At 41.8% G+C, this 23378-nt stretch overlaps 1 protein-coding gene across 1 annotated transcript in view; it reads left to right on the top strand.

Moving 5' to 3' along the window:
* The first annotated feature begins 3583 nt into the window (after positions 1-3583).
* The window catches only part of LOC139367240 (supervillin-like), a 118193-nt gene continuing 98398 nt past the window's right edge, over positions 3584-23378 (top strand). The window contains exons 1-3 of the mRNA XM_071105473.1: positions 3584-3854; positions 19504-19567; positions 22225-22316. Of these exons, the coding sequence (XP_070961574.1) occupies positions 3791-3854; positions 19504-19567; positions 22225-22316 (220 nt within the window). The 5' untranslated portion in view covers positions 3584-3790. The remainder of the gene's footprint in view (positions 3855-19503; positions 19568-22224; positions 22317-23378) is intronic.

The following is a 23378-nucleotide window of genomic DNA, read 5'->3' as shown; positions in this document are numbered from 1 at the left end:
GGTACCTCCAACCGTTGTGATTACTAGCATAGGTCAACTTTTATCAGTTGATTTTACTCCTGGCTCAGACTTTGTCTGGTCAGTGTCTTAACATCATCCTAAAAAACCTTCTCTGATCTGGGATTTTGTTGTTGTCTTAAAACAGGTTTTAACAGGATTCCTAGGACCTTTCCTGAGATGCTTTGTGGATACGGGCGCTGATGTCTCATCGATGGCCTGTTTCTCTTCAAGATCCCCCACAAAAAAAGCGATTTGCCTGGATTGTACCTGTCAAATTACTGACATTTGTTTAGTATTACAATCTCAGTCTCTCTCTGTGTGTGTGTAGCATCCCACTGATGTCTTGTCACTGGGCCAAGGGAACAGAGCAGCATACTCTTAGTACTGGAATCGAGTCAATCGTATCTTGTTAAAACATGGCATTTTGATCTTTGTCAGTACAGGTACTGAAGTTAGGCCTACATAGACTAACATTGTGTTCTAGTGGTTTACCTTGAAGATTTGATTTGGGATGCGGTTGCCATATTGGGTAACCTTTTGGCTTGAATGACCTGTAATCCCTCCTAATGCGGAGCAGCAAGGTTTGACTGTAAGGCGTGTAACTGCAAATGAACATGCGCGTGTCTGCATTTTGAACTTGTGCATAAGCGTGATCTGTTTTGTGCTGTCTTGACAATTCCTATGGTCATTCATTGTTATGTTGGCTACACAGCACAAACAGATCTGGGACTGGGCTGGTTAACTGTCTCCGTGATTCGGAACTACATTGGTAATCACAGAGCTAGCTTCAGTACACGGACAGGGCCAGGCATGTGTTATAGCGGAGCCTGAATCTACCTGCCCATCCTTTGGCACGGTAGGGTCGTCATATTTAATGATAGGCTTCACCACCAAGTCATTTCAAGTCCTGATGTCATCCTTAAACCAGGTGAGTAAATCACGTACAGATGCATTTTTCCCAAGGCTTTGACTGTGCCCATCGAGCAGATGGGGCTGGGGATGGGGGGGGGGGGTGGAAGCTGGGACAGATGATAATAATAAGGACGTTAGTCTGCAGGTCTGGTATGCGTCAGATGGTGATAGTTTTCCATTATAAAGGTGGATCAGAAGGCTCTGTTCTCCTGTTCTCTATTAGGCTGTTAGCCCCACTGTTAGCCCCACCCTCTATGTGAGCCAACCACACCTGGGTTCAAGTAGTATTTAGTTTTCGTTAAAATAATTTAGCTGCACTTGAGTGAGGTTACCCGGGAGAATGGGACCGATGGAATAGTTTCAAAAGTACAAACCCGGCCCCATTTGGGACACTAGACCGGCTCAATCAAACACTCAAAGTATCGGAAAATAAACAATACTATTAGAACCCAGGTCTGGAGCCAGCAGTAAAGGCATGAACACCAGACCATGGCCCACGTCTGTTTCTTCCCAGGCCTCTCCACAGACTCAATACTGCATTTCTCCAGTGACAGACCCCAGTCCTCTTCAACTCCTCCTCAGTCTATATGGGATGAGTGTTAAGTGTCAGTGAGAACACTGCTGTGTAGGTCTGGGGTGTTTATGGTTATTTTATGGCTGAGCTTCTGCGGCGTCCTGCTGCCACTAGAGACAGTAGAGCTGAAATGTTTTGCTTTTCAAGAAAATGTTTAGTTTCTCTCTGCTTTGGTATGGCGTAGGCTACAGTAGATGTTTCTCTTTAGCCATTTCCACGTCTCATTTGGTATGTAATTCACCTAGCTACATACTTGAAAATTAATGGGTTTTACAGTGCAAGTTAAGCAGGTCAGTCAGGTGGCAACTTTTACTGAGGATGATATGGTTACTAGCCTAGCATGTAGACTACAGACAAACGTATAGCTGTCTGTCTCACCCGCGGTGTGACTTGCGAGGTCTGGTGTGCATGCGGCCTAGGGCTGTGTCGATGTAATGCTTTTATTATAAAGGTTCTTTTTTTATGGTGAAAATGATCTTCCCCAAATATAAACTCACGCGCTGCTTATGTATGCCAGTTAGGCTCTACAACCAATGTAAAGTGGATTCATGTGCTTAATTTTAAGACGTTATTTGGCCACTATAGGCCTATGGGCAAGGCTACGTGATGTGTGCGACTATGATTCAAAAAAAGTTAGCAAAAAAAGGCGTTATTTCTTATGCTGGGCATCATTCACAAGTGACAGGCGAATATTGCCACCCATCATATTATTGTTGACTTCATCTTGTCTTTACATATACTAAATAATGTATGTGTGAAATTTGTTTTGATTTACAATGGACCATTATTATGCACCTGTATCAAAACAACAGGGGCAGCTGGAAAGAATACATGTCATCAACAGTTTGCTCTTAAATAACGAATGGAGGACACTATTCCCCGTGGTTTATTTTCATGCCAGGTAGGCTATACTCCTGTTGTAAATATAAGCAATGTGCTTAATATTAGGAAAGTTAATTAAAAAAAAAATATATATAGTGGGCCTAGCCTATAGTAAATGCTGAACTTCCTCTTTTCAGTAGAGGCCATCACTGTTTTTCTCGCGCAATTGCATAACCTATTGAAATGTTACCATCATGGGCTCTCATGAAGTACTTGATTAGATTTTCGAATACATTTGCATTGATTTCAGAGAGATTAGAGGGACAATTAGTGTGCTGAGTAGCAGGCAGTTAGCAAACCTGCCACCTCTAATAAACTGATCGACTGTCTTTCATCCCCTCCTTAAGAACACTCCACATCACACCTGGGTTCAAGTGGGATGTGTTTGGACACATCACATGAATTTCTTGGCTGAGAAATCAAAGTAATCCTCTTTGTCTCCCTGTGTGTGTACACTATCAGTTATTGTGTGATTCTGCACGTCTGAACATGTATCCTTCTCCTTTTCAATCTCATTCACTTTATGTGGTCTCGCTCTGTGAGTGTGTGTGTGTGAGAAGCTGTCAGACTATAAATCAATATTTTTCCTCCCACACTGCTCCTCTTTTGCCTTGCTCTGGGGATGGATTACTAGAGTATTTACCATAATGATACGATTAGTCAGACAAACAATCCCATGATCTGAGCTCCATCGCTGCTGATTTCCCATTCTCTCTTTCTCTCTCCCTCCAGCTCTCTTTCCCTCTCCTCGCTCTGTGCGTCTCTCTCTCCTCTCTCGCTCTGTAGCATCCCACTGCTGTCTTGTCACTAGGCCAAGGGAACACAGCAGCACACTCTTCGTACTTCCTGACTATACCTTTCTCTCTCTCTCGCTCTCCTTCCGCTCTCCCTATCTCTTCAGCTCTCTCTCTCTCTATCTGAGATTCTGTAGGAGAGGGATGTCCAGCCTCTCAGGTCCAATCTGTTAGTGTAGCGATGGGGCCTAGACTAGCTAATTTCTTGGCTGTAATCAGATTAGCAGGCACTGAGCAGCTTTAGTTAGCCCCTGTCTCCCTGCATGCCTGCAACCTGTCTATTTAGCCAGTTCGCTATTAGCGTTAGTGCTGGAGGAGACTAGAGGGGAGCTGTCAAGAGACTCAGCCTAGCGTCGTAGCCACAGCCTCGACGCTCCTCTCAAACGCTACACTGCCGACGCTACTACGTACTACTACTGCTCAGCTCACTCCCTCTCCTGTCTTTCTCTCCCTGTCTCTCTCTCTCTCGTGCTGCTCATCCCGGGGCAGTTACTGGCTGCCTTTGTTTCTCTGCATCACCTTGCAGTCAGTTGCCTGCCTGTGGGTTGGACCTCAGCACTTCTCACTTTTTCTCTCCAGCTCTCTTTTTATTTCAATCTGTCCGCTGTACCTACCTGGTCTTGCAAAAATGTATCGGAGCGCAAACCCATGGATCTCAAACTACCTGAGCCATGTCAAGTTCTGCGGCCAAGGTAAGAGAGAGGCTGGGACTGAGGATAGGGTTGGGATTGTGGGCTGTAGCTGGCTCTCTTTTTAAATACCCCAGTTTCCAGCTTTCCTTGCGCTGTCTGCAGCTGTAGCCTCCAAGGACTTACGTAGCAGCCAAGATGAGGGACTAGCTGATTGCAGAAGGAGGGAGAGCTATTTCTGGGCTCTACTTTGTCTGAGGTTTATTTTTGGAGAGTTATGTTAAGGCATATTATGTGTGTGTGTGTGACAGACACTGTTTGAGTGTGTGTGCTTGTGTAGCCAATGATTCTCATAGCTGTATACCATTTTCACCCTTTCAATAATGCTTCCAGGGTGTTGAACTGAGTGTTGAATGGGGGTTCTGCTTGCTTAACTGGCTGAGAATTCACAACAGATGTTCCTGGTGGTATCCCAGGATGGGTTCCCAGCCATTCAAACCCAGTAGGAGGGGTTGCATCCCAAATTGCACACTTTTCCTTAACCTAGTGCACTACTTTTGACCCAGGCCCATAGGACTCTGGTCAAAAGTAATACACTATATAGGGAATAGCATGCCATTCTGGTCTGGTGAGGGATTTTGTGTTTGGGGTTAAGGTTTTTACAGCACATTGACCATACATAAGAGTCTCCTGTACACGCCATGTACTTAGCCATCCGTCATTTGATCAGCCATTTACTACTAGCGCACAACTAACGATTCCACAATGGCTACACATGCAATGCTCTTGCTAATGGAATAAGACTGGGCTTTGTTAGCTGTTCATTGTCTTGATTGATTGTCTATAATTGGCTTATAGTAGTATCTACTGTAAGTCCTCTGTTTGTAGGGAGGGGTTTAAGACTTTAGTTGGCTCAGTCTCACCTGACTTACCCCTCCTTGGTTTTCTGAATAAACTAAACCTCTCCCTCATTTGATCTCTTTACTCTATAAGCCTCTCATGCCACATCCTCCTTTGATTACCTTGTCTCTCGGAGCAGAACATCAGGGAGGTCAGGGCAGGTGGGTGGGTGTGGGTTTTTATTTTATTAGGATCCCCATGAGCTACTGCACATGCAACAGATACTCTTCCTCGAGTCCACAAATAACGTACAAATACATGACGATGTACAGAACATTAATAGACAAGAACAATATAAGATATTACATTCAATTCTAAATAAATGTTATACAGTACCAGTCAAAAGTTTGGATACCTACTCATTCAAAGGTACAGTGCCTTGCGAAAGTATTCGGCCCCCTTGAACTTTGCGACCTTTTGCCACATTTCAGGCTTCAAACATAAAGATATAAAAGAAGAATCAACAACAAGTGGGACACAATCATGAAGTGGAACGACATTTATTGGATATTTCAAACTTTTTTAACAAATCAAAAACTGAAAAATTGGGCGTGCAAAATTATTCAGCCCCCTTAAGTTAATACTTTGTAGCGCCACCTTTTGCTGCGATTACAGCTGTAAGTCGCTTGGGGTATGTCTCTATCAGTTTTGCACATCGAGAGACTGAAATTTTTTCCCATTCCTCCTTGCAAAACAGCTCGAGCTCAGTGAGGTTGGATGGAGAGCATTTGTGAATAGCAGTTTTCAGTTCTTTCCACAGATTCTCGATTAGATTCAGGTCTGGACTTTGACTTGGCCATTCTAACACCTGGATATGTTTATTTTTGAACCATTCCATTGTAGATTTTGCTTTATGTTTTGGATCATTGTCTTGTTGGAAGACAAATCTCCGTCCCAGTCTCAGGTCTTTTGCAGACTCCATCAGGTTTTCTTCCAGAATGGTCCTGTATTTGGCTCCATCCATCTTCCCATCAATTTTAACCATCTTCCCTGTCCCTGCTGAAGAAAAGCAGGCCCAAACAATGATGCTGCCACCACCATGTTTGACAGTGGGGATGGTGTGTTCAGCTGTGTTGCTTTTACGCCAAACATAACGTTTTGCATTGTTGCCAAAAAGTTCAATTTTGGTTTCATCTGACCAGAGCACCTTCTTCCACATGTTTGGTGTGTCTCCCAGGTGGCTTGTGGCAAACTTTAAACAACACTTTTTATGGATATATTTAAGAAATGGCTTTCTTCTTGCCACTCTTCTATAAAGGCCAGATTTGTGCAATATACGACTGATTGTTGTCCTATGGACAGTCTCCCACCTCAGCTGTAGATCTCTGCAGTTCATCCAGAGTGATCATGGGCCTCTTGGCCGCATCTCTGATCAGTCTTCTCCTTGTATGAGCTGAAAGTTTAGAGGGACGGCCAGGTCTTGGTATATTTGCAGTGGTCCATTTCAGTATTATCGCTTGCACAGTGCTCCTTGGGATGTTTAAAGCTTGGGAAATCTTTTTGTATCCAAATCCGGCTTTAAACTTCTTCACAACAGTATCTCGGACCTGCCTGGTGTGTTCCTTGTTCTTCATGATGCTCTCTGCGCTTTTAACAGACCTCTGAGACTATCACAGTGCAGGTGCATTTATACGGAGACTTGATTACACACGGGTGGATTGTATTTATCATCATTAGTCATTTAGGTCAACATTGGATCATTCAGAGATCCTCACTGAACTTCTGGAGAGAGTTTGCTGCACTGAAAGTAAAGGGTCTGAATAATTTTGCACGCCCAAGTTTTCAGTATTTGATTTGTTAAAAAAGTTTGAAATATCCAATAAATGTCGTTCCACTTCATGATTGTGTCCCACTTGTTGTTGATTCTTCACAAAAAAATACAGTTTTATATCTTTATGTTTGAAGCCTGAAATGTGGCAAAAGGTCGCAAAGTTCAAGGGGGCCGAATACTTTCGCAAGGCACTGTATGTCTTTATTTTAACTTTTGTAAATAATCCCCCCCATCAGTCTATATACAATACCCCATAATGACAAAGGAAAAACAGGTTTTTAGAACATGTAGCAATAAAAACATAGACCTTATTTACTTAAGTAAAAACCTGCTCCAGAGTGCTCAGGACCTCCGACTGGGATGAGGGTTCACATTCCAAAAGGACAATGACCCTATGCACACAGCCAAGACAACGCGGAGTGGCTTCAAGACAAGTCTCTGAATGTCCTTGAGTGGCCCAGCCAGAGCCCGGACTTGAACCCGATCGAACATCTCTGGAGAGACTTGAAAGTAGCTGTGCAGCCACACACCCCATCCAACCTGACAGAGCTTGAGAGGATCTGCAGAGAAGAATGGAACAAACTCCCCAAATACAGGTGTGCCAAGCTCGTAGTGTCATACCCAAGAAGACTCGAGGCTGTAGTCACTGCCAAAAGGCGCTAAAACAAAGTACTGATTTAAAGCGTCTGAATACATACAGTGGGACAAAAAAGTATTTATTCAGCCACCAATTGTGCAAGTTCTCCCACTTGAAAAGATGAGGCCTGTACTTTTCATCATAGGCACACTTCAACTATGACAGACAAAATGAGAAAAAAATCCAGAAAATTACATTGTAGGATTTTTAATGAATTTATTTGCCAATTATGGTGGAAAATAAGTATTTGGTCACCTACAAACAAGCAAGATTTCTGGCTCTCACAGACCTGTAACTTCATAGGACACCAGAAACAAAATTGTAGACCTGCACCAGGCCGGGAAGACTGAATCTGCAATTGGTAAGCAGCTTGGTTTGAAGAAATCAACTGTGGGAGCAATTATTAGGAAATGGAAGACATACAAGACCACTGATAATCTTCCTCGATCTGGGGCTCCAAGCAAGATCTCACCCCGTGGGGTCAAAATGATCACAAGAACGGTGAGGAAAAATCCCAGAACCACACGGGGGGACCTAGTGAATGACGTGCAGAGAGCTGGGACCAAAGTAACAAAGCCTACCATCAGTAACACACTACGCCGCCAGGGACTCAAATCCTGCAGTGCCAGAGGTGTCCCCATGCTTAAGCCAGTACATGTCCAGGCCCGTTTGAAGTTGGCTAGAGAGCATTTGGATGATCCAGAAGAAGATTGGGAGAATGTCATATGGTTAGATGAAACCAAAATATAACTTTTTGGTAAAAACTCAACTCGTTGTGTTTGGAGGACAAAGAATGCTGAGTTGCATCCAAAGAACACCATACCTACTGTGAAGCATGGGGGTGGAAACATCATGCTTTGGGGCTATTTTTCTGCAAAGGGACCAGGACGACTGATCGGTGTAAAGGAAAGAATGAATGGGGCCATGTATCATGAGATTTTGAGTGAAAACCTCCTTCCATCAGCAAGGGCATTGAAGATGAAACGTGGCTGGGTCTTTCAGCATGACAATGATCCCAAACACACCGCCCGGGCAATGAAGGAGTGGCTTCGTAATAAGCATTTCAAGGTCCTGGAGTGGCCTAGCCAGGACCCTGTAAATGTAATATTTCTATTTTTAATAAATGTGCATGTGTTTTTGCATTGACATTTTGGGTTATTGTGTGTAGATTTGAGGGATTTCTTTTTCCCCCAATCCATTTTAGAACAGGACTGTAACAAAACAAAATGTGGAAAAAGCCAGGGTTCTAAATACTTTATGAATGCCCTGTGTGTGTGTGTATGTGTGTGTGAGTGTGTGTGTGTGTGTGTGTGTAGACAACCAATCAAAAGTTTGTACATACCTACTAATTCAAGAGGTTTTCTTTATTTTTACTATTTTCTACACTGAAGAATAATAGCGAAGACTTCAAAATTATGAAATAACACATGGAATCAGGTAGTAACCAAAAAGTGTTTAAACAAATGAAAATCGATGTTACTTTTGAGATTCTTCAAAGTAGCCATCCTCTGCCTTGGTGACAGCTTTGCACATGCTTGGCATTCTCTCAACCAGCTTCACCTAGAATGCTTTTCCAACGTTCTTGAAGGAGTTCCCACATATGCTGGGTACTTGTTGGCTGCTTTTCCTTCAATCTGCGGTGCAACTCATCCCAAACCATCTCAATCCGGTTGAGGTCGGGTGATTTGCGGAGGCCAGGTTGTCTAATGCAGCACTCCATCACTCTCCTTGGTCAAATAGCCCTTACACAGCCTGGATGTGTGTTTTGGGTCATTGTCCTATTGAAAAACAAATGATAAGCCCACTAAGCGCAAGCCAGATGGGAAGGCGTATCGCTGCAGAATGCTATGGTAGGCCACCTGAGTGGCGCAGTGGTCTAAGGCACTGCATTGTTGCTAGCTGTGCCACCTAGAGATCCTGGTTCGAGTCCAGGCTGTCGCGCAACCGGGTGACCTATTGGGAGGCGCACAATTGGCCCAGCATCGTCCAGGTTAGGGGAGGGTTTGGCCTGCACGCTGACAAAGTCACCAGGAGTATGGTGTTTCCTCCGACACATTGGTGAGGCTGGTTTCCAAATTAAGTGGGCATTGTGTCAAGAAGTAGTGCTGCTTGGTTGGGTCGTGTTTCGCAGGACGCATTACTTTTGACCTTCGCCTCTCCCGAGTCCGTACGGAAGTTGCAGCGATGAGACAACACTTTAACTACCAAATTGGATACCCCAAAACCATGCTGGTTAAGTGTGCCTTAAATTCTAAATAAATCCCTGGTAGTGTCACCAGCAAAGCACCCACACACCATCACACCACCTCCTCCATACTTCACAGTGGGAACCACACTTGCGGAGATCATCCGTTCACCTACTCTGGGTCTCAAAAACATGGCGGTTGGAACCAAAAATCTCACATTTGGATTAATCAGACCAAAGAGCAGATTTCCACCAGTAAATGTCTATTGCTCGTGTTTCTTGGCCCAAGTAAGTCTCTTCTTATTATTGGTGTCCTTTTAGTAGTGGTTTCTTTGCAGCAATTCAACCATGAAGTCCTGATTCACGCAGTCTCCTTTGAACAGTTGATGTTGAGATGTGTCAGTTGCTTGAACTCTGTGAAGCATTTATTTGGGCTGCAATCAGAGGTGCAGTTAGCTCTAATGAACTTATCCTCTGCAGCAGAGGTAACTCTGCGTCTTCCTTTCCTGTGGAGTTTTTTGTGACTGCACTTAAATAAACTTTCTTGACATTTTCCATATTGACTGACATTCATGTCTTAAAGTAATGATGGATTCTCGTTTCTCTTTGCTTATTTTACATGTTCTTGCCATAATATGGACTTTGTCTTTTACCAAATAGGGCTATCTTCTGTAGACCAACCCTACCTTGTCCCAACACAGCTGATTGGCTGAAACGCATTAAGGAACGAAATTCCACAAGTGAACTTTTAACAAGGCACACCTGTTAATTGAAATGAGGTGCACAAAGCTTTCATCGAGGCAAAGGGTGGCTACTTTGAACAATCTCAAGTATAAAATATATTTTGATTTGTTTAACACTTTGTTTTGGTTAGTACATGATTCCATAATTTTGATGTCTTCACTATTATTCTACACTTTAGAAAATAGTAAAAATAAAGAAAAACCTTTTGAACTTTTTGATTGGTAATGTATAGTGGAAAGACACCAAGAGACAACAACAACAATACTGTTTACACACTATTTATAGATACATATATTATTATATACAGTACAGTTAAATTAGATCTTTAGTAGGAGGAGAGGTACTGTGATTCAATGTTTTTTTGTGTTGTTTTTTTTCAAGCTAAACTTGCTTTTTATCTGAGTAACCTCTTGTGGCAGAGCATTTCACGATGACATGGCTCTATACATAACTGAGCGATGCATTTAATCTGTTTTTGTAATGGGTACAGTGAAGAAACCCATAGTGGCGTGTCTGGTGGGGTATGTGTGCATGTTTCAAGTGTATGCGAAAGATTATACAAGTGGTTAGGCATTTTCAACACACAAACTGTGGTGGGGGGGTAGTCGGAGTTGTAATGTAAGTGATCCTGTTGTCATTTTAGTCACATTTCCTTTTGGGCGCTCTCTAATCGCGGGCTGTTCTGCTCAGGGTAATCCCATCTCAGCAGGGACATATGCTCTTGAATGGAGTGAGTATTTTCTGCACACACTTACTTAATAAACCCAATGTGGGATTATTGCCTTCTCCAAGTATTAGCATTAGTGTATAGAGCCTGTAGCAAGAAAGAACTTACTTATAGAACAGTAAAGGGTTATCTCGCTGTCAAACACAGTAGGTTTATCATGAAATCAATCATGTCTAATGCAGTTTCAAGCAATCGGCATTCAGGATCAGATCTACTGTGCCTTCAGAAAGTATTCAAACCCCTTGACTTACTCCATATTTTGTTGCAACCTGAATTCAACATTTATTAAAATGATCTTTTTTTTTTTTACCCATCTACACACACTGCCCCATAATGACAAAGTGAAAACATGTATTTAGAAATGTTTAGCAAATTTATTGAAAATGAAATATGGCTAAATCAATGAGCAGTTTCATTCCTCTCCAGCAACTGAGTTAGGAAGGACGCCTGTGTCTTTGTAGTGACTGTGTATTGATACACCACCCAAAGTCTAATTAATAACTTCACCATGCTCAACGGGATATTAATGTCTCATTTTTTATATCCAATAGATGCCCTTCTTTGAGAGGCATTGGAAAACCTCCCTGTTCTTTGTGATTGCATCTGTTTTTGAAATGTACTGCTTGACTTATGGACCTTATAAATGATCTGTATGTGTGGAGTACAGATTTGTATTCCTGAACCTATTTAGACGTATTGAAGTCCTATTGAATACTTATTGACTCGAGATATTCCAGCTTTTCATTTTTTATGACTTTGTGACATGTAATTCCACTTTGACATTATGACATGTAATGTGTATATAGACAGACCATTTGACCAAATAATCTCAATTTAATACATTTTTTAATTCAGTTTGTACGACAACAAAATGTGGAAAAAGTAAAGGGGTGTGAATACTTTCTGAAGGCACTGTACCTATTGAAGTTGAGCACATACATTTGATTAAAATTGATATATATTTTTAATTGAACCTTTTATTTAACTAGTCAGGTCAGTTAAGAACAAATTCTTATTTACAACGACGGCCTACCAGGGAACAGGGGGTAACTGCCTCGTTCAAGGGCAGAACGACAGATTCGTACCTTGCCAACTCAGGGATTCGATCCAGCAACCTTTCGGTTACTGGCCTAACGCTCTAACCACTAGGCTATCTGCCGCCCCACAAAGTGGTATGAAGTCTATGCTATGATCTTTTGATATCTCAGCTTAGACCTAGGGGGGGGCGTATGCCTATGAGACTCCATTGAATCATGAAATCAGTTCATCCCTATGTTTTACTAGTGCAGGGCAACTTTAATAGCTCTTGTCTACGTGCATATAGTGTTCTTATAACACTATTGCATCCCTAGTGGTCTGTAGATTACATCTTTAACATCAAAGGGTTGGGACGTCTGTGATCATATTAGTGGTTTTATGCGTGTGTGTATGGAATGTGTAGTGCATTGAAGCACCCTCCTACTATTTATCTTTCCTCTGCTCTAAATGGACCTGCATGCTGCCATTGAGGCTGTTCAAGTAACACAGGCATGTATCTGATGGCCTTCTATGCCCCCTGTAGGCTACAACATGTTGACTCATCCAGCACCACTAGGATCTCAACAGCTAAATGTGGTTTTACACTGCAGTGATAGTATGATATAGCCTGTTTGTGGTGTCTTGCCAATTCCTCTGCACAAGCAGAATAGTGACCAGGTTAAATCAAATGTAATTTGTCACATGCGCCGAGCACAACGGGTGTAGACCTTACCATGAAATGCTTACTTACAAGCCCTTAACCAACAATGCAGTTTTAAGAAAATAAGTGTTGTTTATTTAGTAAATATTTCCTTAAGTAACACAATAAAATAACAATAGTGAGGCTATAGACGGGGTACCGGTACTGAGTCAAAGTGCTGGGATACAGGTTAGTCGAGGTATTTGGGTTAAATGTACATGTAGGCAGGGGTAAAGGGACTATGTATAGATAATAAACAGAGTAGCAGCAGTGTTAAAAACTAGACTGTGCACTCTGGCACCGCTTGCCCTGCAGTAGCAGAGAGAACAGTCTATGACTTGGGTGGCTGGAGTTTGACAATTTTTGCGGCCTTCCTCTCATACCCCCTAGTATAGAGGTCTTGGATGGCAGGAGGTTGGCCCCAGTGATGTACTGGGCTGTATGCATTACCCTCTGTTGCACCTTAGTCGGATGCCGAGCAGTTGCCATACCAGGCGGTGATGCAACTGCTCAGGATGCTCTCGACGGTGCAGCTATAGACGTTTTTGAGGATCTGGGGACCCATGACAAATCTTTTCAGTCTCCTGAGGGGGAATAGGCATTGTCGTGCCCTCTTCACATCTTGGTGCGTTTGGACCATGATATTTTTGTTGTTGTGGACACCAAGGAATTTAAAGCGCTCGACATGCTCCACTACAGCCTGTTAATATGAATGGGGGCGGGTTCGGCCTTCGTTTTCCTGAAGTCCACAGTCAGCTTCTTTGTCTTGCTCACGTTGAGGGAGAGGTTGTTGTCCTGGCACCACACTGCCAGGTCTCTGACCACCTCACTATAGGCTTTCTCATCGTTGTCTGTGATCAAGCCTACCACCGTTGTCGTCAGCAAGCTTAACGGTGGTGTTGGAGTCGTGCTTGGCCACACAGTCATGGGTGAACAGGGAGTACAGGACTAAGCAAGCACCCCTGAGGGGCCCCCGTGTTGAGGACCAGCGTGGCAGATGTATTGCTTGCCTACCCTTGCCGCCCCCAGGTGGTCCAACAGGAAGTCTAGGATCCAGTTGCAGAGGGAGGTGTTTAGTCCCAGGGTCCTTAGTTCCCATAAAGCTCAATACTAAGCTATGGTGTTGAACGCTGAGCTGTGGTAAACAAACAGTATTCTCTCTCAGGTGTTCCTTTTGTCCAGGTGGGAATGGGCAGTGTGGAGTGGGATTGAGATTGCGTCATCAGTGGATCTGGTGTGCAGTAAAGAACCAATAAGTACTGTATATTCTTAAAATGGGGTATACAGTTCCTTTAAGTTAAAATGTTTTGCCTACATAATTAACCACGTTTCCATCCACAGTTTTTATGTGAGTAAAGTCATACCGTATGAAAAATAATAATGACAGCTATAATGGAAACAGGAAGTTTTATAACATTTTTTAAAATGCCGACAGGTTAGTTCGACATGGTGGGTTATTTTTGTGTCTGTAAAATTAATTACGCTAGAAATGGTGGTGGAAACGTCTTTATTTGCAAATATTGATATAATAACCATACCATCGAAGTAAACTTGAAGTCACGCGACAATATGGTGTGTGTGTGTGGTCCGCCCACTATGACTTGGGAAACCTTGCAGTTTGTTAGGCTACAGATGAAATAAATTACGATGAACTTCACAGGGTGGTGAAAGTGCATGGTGATCTTGATGCTCCTTTCCAAATAAATATTGTCTGTCTTATTCTGGTGACATGATGATCGTTGCTTGACTGCTGTTTAACAAATAAATATATTCTCGCTGTTCTCCGTAATAATTCCATGTAGACTAGCCTACAGTAGGCTATCTGCAAGCTGTTTGAGGTTGTGGACAGGTGTCTTTTGTACTGATAACACGTTCAAACAGGTGCCATTAATACAGGTAACGAGTGGAGGACAGAGGAGCCTCTTAAAGAAGAAGTTACAGGTCTGTGAGAGCCAGAAATCTTGCTTGTTTGTAGGTGACCAAAAACGTATTTTCCACCATAATTTGCAAATAAATTCATAAAAAATCCTACAATGTGATTTTCTGGATTTTCTTTCTAATTTTGTCTGTCATAGTTGAAGTGTACCTATGATGAAAATTACAGGCCTCTCTCATCTTTTTAAGTGGGAGAACTTGCACAATTGGTGGCTGACTAAATATTTTTTTGCCCCACTGTATATATAATTTTTCTATATATATATATATATATATATATATATATATATATATATATATATATATATATATATATATATATATATATATATATATATATATATAAAAATCTTGTTTTCAATGTTATTTTGGAATTAATTTGTGTCACATATCAGTTTACAAACATTGTATTGAATTAAATAATTGAGTAAATAAAGCCGTATACAAACATGGTCTCTTTTTTGCTTCCTTGAGTTAAGGAAGCTCCAAAATGCAGGTGTTTCAGCCGAGCTCAGTGCTTTCTGTGGTGGAGGGGCAGCCAGCGGAAAATACTGAACATTGGGGTTGGTAATGTACTCTAGTTGTGCCGTGATTGGCTCATTGATGGGGACACTACGTCACCTCAAAATCTACGGGGAGAACTGAAAAATTCAAGCCCCTTGAGTTACATTAGAAGTGCCCATCCTAAATAGCTCAAGGTCATTGGCCACAGATAGAATGACGTCAAATCATGTTACATCTACCGTAGCTTTGATTGGACTGATCATGTCAATATCATACTTTCCAAATCTTAGCTAGCAAGCTAGACAAGCAGTCATTATCATGAATCACGTCGACAATCTACTCGCAAATTATAGATCAAATGTATCAGTGCTAATCGGCCATTGGACATTACACAACAAGTTGGAAATCGCAAATTCAACAATGAGTGGTTTGGAAGGAATCAGTGGCTAACTGCAAGTGTTGCAAAGCAATCACAAGCCTGCTATTCAGTGGAGTGGCTGTGTGGTTCAAGTCTGGGTTTAAGGGTCTCTTTTCCAAGCTTAAAAGGATAAACATTCAACACCATGGGCCAGAGAAGTTTGATTACATTGGCCATGCTGTCAATCCAGCAGGACTTCTGCCACGTTCAAGACAACTGGGAACTCTGAAGGGGGAAAAAATGTAGCTCTGACTGGGGAAAATAAGTTTTAAACAGTCATCCAATTCGGAATTCCAAGTCGGGAACGCAGGCTGTGTCATCGGCAAACTTAATGATCGGCCTGAAGATCACTGACGTCATGATTCCACCTTGTTTTTCCCCCTTAGTTCCCTGTTGTTTTGAAAGCACTATAATCTCCAGAAAAGGAAATACTTTGACAAAGTTTGACTGCTGCGCCAACTTTCTTTTCAAGTGAGCACATCACAACAAGGTGAGTCCAAAAATGTATTGTATGCTGTTGCATAAATTATGTAATATGCCAGGGAGACATGTATACTGTAGCTCAGAAAGTTGTTGTGCAGTAAGTTGTTAGCCCGTGTGCCTTAGCCTACTTTTCTGACTTGGTGATGCACATGTAGTTTATAGCCTGTTTTAGAGAAATGCCATCATATTGTAAGAGCTTTCATGTCCCCTTTATTAATCCTACAGTTCTGACTTGGTGTACAGGGATAATACTGTCGCTGTACATTTCAAAAGTGCTGAACAAATAGTTTGTCTTAATTGAGATGACGGATTGTCTCTTATCCGTTCGTCGTCCCCTTATGCCATAGTTTGTATATCTCAATTGTCAGTAGAAACCACATTTGTTTAAGCAAGTTAGCCATATTGACTGAATTACTGTTTCGCTGCCAGACAAGGCTCCGCTGATATCCAGGTGTAGCAGTTGTAATGATTCACTCCACGGTGCTGAAAAGAAAGCTCTGCTGTTGGGACAGCTTTATGTAGGCCCTAACAGTTTGTGGGCACCGTTTGTCATCTTTATAGTGCAATTCATGTATTGTTTAGTGTTGTGTTGTGGCTTTGCTGGCAGTTTGAGTTTGCCCCACCAAGATTTACATACTAAAATCATCACTGTATTCAATGTTTGCTTTTTAAAAAAAATATCTACCAATAGGTGCCCTTTGCGAGGCATTGGAAAACCTCCCTGGTCTTTGTGGTTGAATCTGTGTCAATGCTGTACTGAGGGACCTTACAATTATCTGTATGTGTGTGGTACAGAGATGAGGTAGTCGTTCTAAAATCATGTTAAACATTATTATTGCACACAGTCAGTCCATGCAACTTATTTTGCAACTTGTTAAGCAATTTTTTTGATTATATATAATATGTGTAATCGATGTGAAATGGCTGGCTAGTTAGCGGTGGTGCGCACTAATAGCGTTTCGATCGGTGACGTCACTCGCTCTGAGACCTTGAAGTAGTGGTTCCCCTTGCTCTGCAAGGGCCGCGGCTTTTGTGGAGCGATGGGTAACGATGCTTCGTGGGTGACTGTTGTCTGTGGGCAGAGGGTCCCTGGTTCAAGCCCAGGTAGGGGCGAGGAGAGGGACGGAAGCTATACTGTTACTTTTGTGTGTGTTTGTGTATATATATGTATGTGGACACCCCTTCTAGCCTTTCCAACAAGTCAGTTTGTCAAATGTATGCCCTGCTAGAGTTGCCTGGGTCAACTGTATGTGCTGTTATTGTCAAGTGAAAATGTCTATGAGCCGCAACGGCACAGCCATGAAGTTGTAAGCCACACCAGCTCAAAGACCGTGCCCGCCGAGTTCTGAAGCGCATAGCGCATAAAAATCGTCTGTCATCGGTTGCAAAACTCACTACAAAGTTCCAAACTGAATGGAATGGAAGCAAGTACCCGCTGCAATGTTCCAACATCTAGTGGAAAGCCTTCCTAGAAGAGTGGAGGCTGTTGTAGCAGAAAAGGGGGGACCAACTCCCTATTAATGCTCCTGATTTTGGAATGAGTTTTTTGACGAGCAGGTGTACTTAATTTTGGTCATGTAGTGTATTTAGGCTTGCCATAACAAAGGTGTTGAATCCTTATGGACTCAAGACATTTTCAGCAATTCATTTTTCATTCATTTGTAAAAGATGTCTAAACATAATTCCACTTTGACATGCGGTATTGTGTGTAGGCCAGTAATTCATTTTAAATGCAGGATGTAACACAACAAAATTGTGAAAAGTCAAGTGGTGTGAATACTTTCTGAAGGCATTGTATGTCAAAGCAAATTCAAGACTTGGCCATGCTACCGCTACATTGACTTTAAACGGTCTCCATAGTTTTTGTTTTTCTATGTCTAAAATTGTGTTGCACATATTCAAGGCTGCTGCTTTCTTCATAGGAACTATGATGTTTGTGTGGTGTATTAGGGCAGAGTTTGACAACTGTCTTTGCATCGATGGTGGCTGGCACTTATCACTTCGATGCGCCTGTGTCATGAGTTAGAAAAGTAGAAAAGGCTCATCAGTCACCTATGTGTGAGGGTTGGTTACCATTGTTTTTAATTTGAATTGCTTGTATCTCTCTTCTGTATTTTTATCTCATAGAGAGACTTCTATTGGGTAGAGTTGGTAGGTGCTGCCACATACTCACAAAGAAACAACCATGGCATGTGATTAGGGCTGTGATGTTCATGGAAATTTGGAGGACCTTAATTGGGCAGCCAAGTGACCGTGGTCTTCTTAACTGTTCGAAAAGCACAATAAATAAACAAATCAATGAAACAAAATTCTGCACATTGTCTTATCTCCTCCACTCTTGCCTGCATGGGCTGCCATAGACAGAATTAATATAACGGCCGTCCCCATTTAAGTCCATGTTGGCATAATGGGTGGACTGGTGGCCATTGCGAATGTACCCATAGGAGCAAATCAGGAAGTGTACCCATCAATATGTGATTTGTTGATTCCTTCCATGTTCATGAGCCACATCAGTTAACATCACTTGAATGAACATTCTACATTACCATGGAAATGATTGCATCACAATACCCGGCAGCCATTGCGAGTGTACACATGTACTCAGTCAAAGTGCCAGGGTTAGAGGTTTTATTCATTTTTTATTCCAAGCCAGTTTTATTCATTATATTTCTATGTGTGACAGTGCAGGCAATCTAGGATGCGTTCCCTAGGCAACTGAATACTTTTTTTGCTACAGCACCTTGCTTGTTTCAGCAAGGAGCAACAAAGTTTCACGTTGTAAAGAATCCATGTTTCCACAGAAACGGACTTAACCGCACGAAGGGCTCCCGAGTGGTGCAGTGGACTAAGACACTGCATCTCAGTACAACAGGCGTCACCTGATTTCGAATCCAGGCTCCATAATTTTTTCTACCGTGTTATTGACTTGTTTATTGTTTACTCCATGTGTAACTCTGTGTTGTTGTCTGTTCACACTGCTTTGCTTTATCTTGGCCAGGTCTCAGTTGTAAATGAGAACTTGTTCTCAACTAGCCTACCTGGTTAAATAAAGGTGAAATAAATAAAATAAAAAAATAAAAATCACATCCGGCTGTGACCGTTGGTTATATGGTTAATTGTGCCAGTCCTACATGTGATCAGACTTTAAAGAATCCAATCCGTCTCAATGAAAAGCAATCAAACCTCTAACGCCTTGAGCTGTGACGACATAGAGACAAGCCACTTTAGAAAGAGCTGTACTGCAATTTACTGTGTGTGTGTGTCTTTGTGAGTTAGCTGTCTCAACTCTCACCTGGTTTCATTTTCAAATAAACACTGTTCTGCGGCTCTGTTGAAAAGTACTGCAGAATATAGGGAATAGGTGCAATTTTGGATGTGCTCACAGTTACATTGTTCTCATTACAACCCAAAGGCTGCACAGATCTTATTGTTCAACATGATTCAATAAAACATGTTTTATTTTTCTAATGTATTTAATTCCTCTGCAGTGCTGCAAGTCCACATGACTAATGTCATGCATAGAGAAATGCTGTTGAATGACCTTAAGATGCCTCTAATACACTCGTTTTAACGTTTTGTCATTAAAAATGTAAAGTTAGGCCATTGTGAATGGTCCGTCTCCTCTCACTCCAGTGACGAAGAACTGAGTATGGTCTTAAAGTCTAAATGATGTTTTCTCTCTCCTCTCTAGAACTTGGGAGTGAGACCCCCATCAAACTTGGGAAGGCAAGACTTTTACAGAAGAGGGCTCTTAGGTAAGATGCTATTTTCATGGATAATATAAATATTTGTCTATTGTTTCAGTTCTGTATACAGTATCCTTGCACATCTAATATTTTTCAACGGTATTCTTTTCCTATCCGTAATGGATAGACTTAACATGTAGACAATGGATAGACAATGGTAATGTATAGACGTAACATCAATAGACATAACAGGTGCCTTAGATTTGAGTCAGTGTGAATAGATCAACAGGATATACGACTTTGATGTAATCAGCCTATTTCTGAAAATAACTGCACATAGTTTTGATAATGACTTATTTTAGTTGCTAATAGGAAGAACTTAGGGCCATTTAGATTCTCTCTCTCTCTCTCTTCCAAATATATTTTTTGAAACATTTGGATGTCCTCATGACCTCCTAAGAATCCAGTTCCCCGTTTTCTAACCCAGCCATTGATTCCTCTTTCAGTGCATTGTTTTTTTTAACCTATATCAATACTTTTGGGTAGTGCACTACAGAGAATAGGGTGGCATTTGAGATGCACCCAGAATATAATTACATTGTTAATTTCTGCTTACTGAAATGAACCCATGGACATTGTTCTGACCAATTATTTATATACTATGCACACTAGATGACTGACAGGGGGAGCTGATTTGAAACCGCTGCTCTTCTATTTTACTACTCCCCCCACCGTTTGTAAAAATATATATATTTTGTAAGCTATAGAAATGCATTTATTAATGTAATTTGCTTATGCCACATTTATTCTATTACAGACGCCTTAATGTATACTTTAAAATGATCTTATGTGAGCTAAACATACAAATAAAAACATTGAAATATAAAAAAACATTTGTTTCAAGAACGTAACATTTTTGGAGAGCACTAATGTTACTGTCCCCACTACCACAACAAGATACTTAAATACGTGTAATTTTGTCCTTAGCATATATAATTGAAATACTGTATAATTCTATTAATTCCTATGGAGGACTGCGTCTTCTGAGAAGAACCAATATGGCCGACCGGTAGCTTCAAAGCCTTTCATTGACCAATACAGTTGTGGCCAAAAGTTTTGAGAATGACACAAATATTAATTTTCACAAAGCCTGCTGCCTCAGTTTGTATGATGGCAATTTGCATATACTCCAGAATGTTACAAAGAGTGATCAGATTAATTCCTCTTTGCCATACAAATGAACTGAATCCCCCCAAAAACATTTCCACTGCATTTTAGCCCTGCCGCAAAAGGACCAGCTGACAGTGATGTCAGTGATTCTCTCGTTAACACAGGTGTGAGTGTTGACGAGGACAAGGCTGGAGATCGCTCTGTCATGCTGATTGAGTTCAAATAACAGACTGGAAGCTTCAAAAGGAGGGTGGTGCTTGGAATCATTGTTCTTCCTCTGTCAACCATGGTTACCTGCAAGGAAACACGTGCCGTCATCATTGCTTTGCACAAAAGGGCTTCACAGGCAAGGATATTGCTGCCAGTAAGATTGCACCTAAATCAACCATTTATCGGATCATCAAGAACTTCAAGGAGAGCGGTTCAATTGTTGTGAAGAAGGCTTCAGGGCGCCCAAGAAAGTCCAGCAAGCGCCAGGACCGTCTCCTAAAGTTAATTCAGCTGTGGGATCGGGGCACCAGCAGTACAGAGCTTGCTCAGGAATGGCAGCAGGCAGGTGTGAGCGCATCTGCACGCACAGTGAGAGCGACGACTTTTGGAGGATGGCCTGGTGTCAAGAAGGGCAGCAAAGAAGACACTTCTCTCCAGGAAAAACATCAGGGACAGACTGATATTCTGCAAAAGGTACAGGGATTGGACTGCTGAGGACTGGGGTAAAGTCATTTTCTCTGATGAATCCCCTTCCAGATTGTTTGGGGCATCCAGAAAAAAGCTTGTCCGGAGAAGACAAGGTGAGTGCTACCATCAGTCCTGTGTCATGCCAACAGTAAAGCATCCTGAGACCATTCATGTGTGTGGGATTGCTTTTCAGCCAAGGCATTGGGCTCACTCACAATCTTGCCTAAGAACACAGCCATGAATAAAGAATGGTACTAGCACATCCTCTGAGAGCAACTTCTCCCAACCATCCAGGAACAGTTTGGTGACAAACAATGCCTTTTCCAGCATGATGGAGCACCTTGCCATAAGGCAAAAGTGATAACTAAGTGGCTCGGGGAACAAAACATCGATATTTTGGGTCCATCGCCAGGAAACTCCCCAGACCTTAATCCCATTGAGAACTTGTGGTCAATCCTCAAGAGGCAAGTGGCGAATCAAAACCCACACATTCTGACAACCTCAAGTATTGATTATGCAAAAATGGGCTGCCATCAGTGGCCCAGAAGTTAATTGACAGCATACCAGGGCAGATTGCAGAGGTCTTGAAAAAGAAGGGTCAACACTGCAAATATTTAATCTTTGCATCAACTTCATGTAATTGTCGATAAAAGCCTTTGACACACATGAAATGCTTGTAATTATACTTCAGTATTCCATAGTAACATCTGACAAAAATATATGAAGACACTGAATCAGCAAACTTTGTGGAAATTTAATATTTGTCATTCTCCAAACTTTTGGCCACGACTGTACATAGCATCAGCAATCTAGTGTTTATATACATAATTGTTTATGACTGACTGAGCTGTTCTGTTTATATTTGTGTCCACCTGCAGCTTCCAGAAAGTGTTCTTGTTCGAAGAGAAAAACACCCTGGCCAAGAACACCAAGGATATAGATGTAAATCTCTTGGCAAGCCTGCCTAAAGGTGACTCGGGGCTTTCTATTTCGGCATGCTGTGCTGCATGAAACACATGACTCTATCTGACAAAGTTTGCATCTCAAATGGCACCCTATTCTCTATATAGTGCACTACATTTGACCAAAGCCCTTTTGGCCCTTGTCAAAAGTTGTGCACTACATAGGGAATGCCATTTGGGGCATATTCTCAGACAAAGGATACTTTCCCAGGGTTATGGGGTTGAGGGAAGTGGTGCCTGTTGTGTAACTGAGGGTGCTTACTGCTTTGACAAGGTTCAGTCAGAAATAATGTGAACAGTGTGTAAGCACTTCAAAACACTTGTACGCTAATGCCTGCCTCAGACCACTCGTAGAACAGCTAAGTGCTTCGTTAGATGCTTTTTGCTCTCCCGCATCACTTTATACACGCAAGTTCTCCGCTAAATGTAGAATCACATGGATTATCCATCTCTCAGGCTCCCGAGTGGGCACTGCATCTTCATGCTAGAGGCGTCACTACAGACACCCTGGTTCAAATCCAGGCTGTATCACAACCGGCCGTGATTGGGAGTCTCATAGGGCGGTGCACAATTGGCCCAGCGTCATCCGGGTTTGGCCGGTGTAGGCCGTCATTGTAAATAAGAATTTGTTCTTAACTGATTTGCCTAGTTAAATAAAGGTTGCGCATCTGATTAACTTCAGAACAAAGTTGACTACAAATACAAAGTTCTCTATGCAAGTGTTACAAAGAAACAATGAATAAAAATATGTTTCAAATGAAAACTGAGATGAGTGCATTAAAATATAAACAGTAGGCTTTAGGCCTATTTCAATCATATTGAAATACATTTCATGTTCAATCAATTGTTATTTTGCTAATTGTAGGCTAGTGTGTAATTTTTCTCAATCTATTTCTTGAGTAGCCTAACATGTGCGCAATGATGTGCCAAATCTGTGATTTTAGTGCAATTTATTGGGGAAGTATAGAATAAGCTGCCTTAATATTTGCAGCTGTAGGTAGTAATTTCTTTAGGAGCTGATGTTGTCGGTAATGTGAAATAATTGTAATGTTAAGAAAAGATTTGAATGA

The sequence above is a fragment of the Oncorhynchus clarkii genome, chromosome 15 (genome assembly GCF_045791955.1).
Source record: "Oncorhynchus clarkii lewisi isolate Uvic-CL-2024 chromosome 15, UVic_Ocla_1.0, whole genome shotgun sequence".
NCBI classification, from domain to species: domain Eukaryota; kingdom Metazoa; phylum Chordata; class Actinopteri; order Salmoniformes; family Salmonidae; genus Oncorhynchus; species Oncorhynchus clarkii.
Note: the sequence above shows the minus strand (reverse complement) of the source record. Positions and strands in the feature narration are given on the sequence as shown.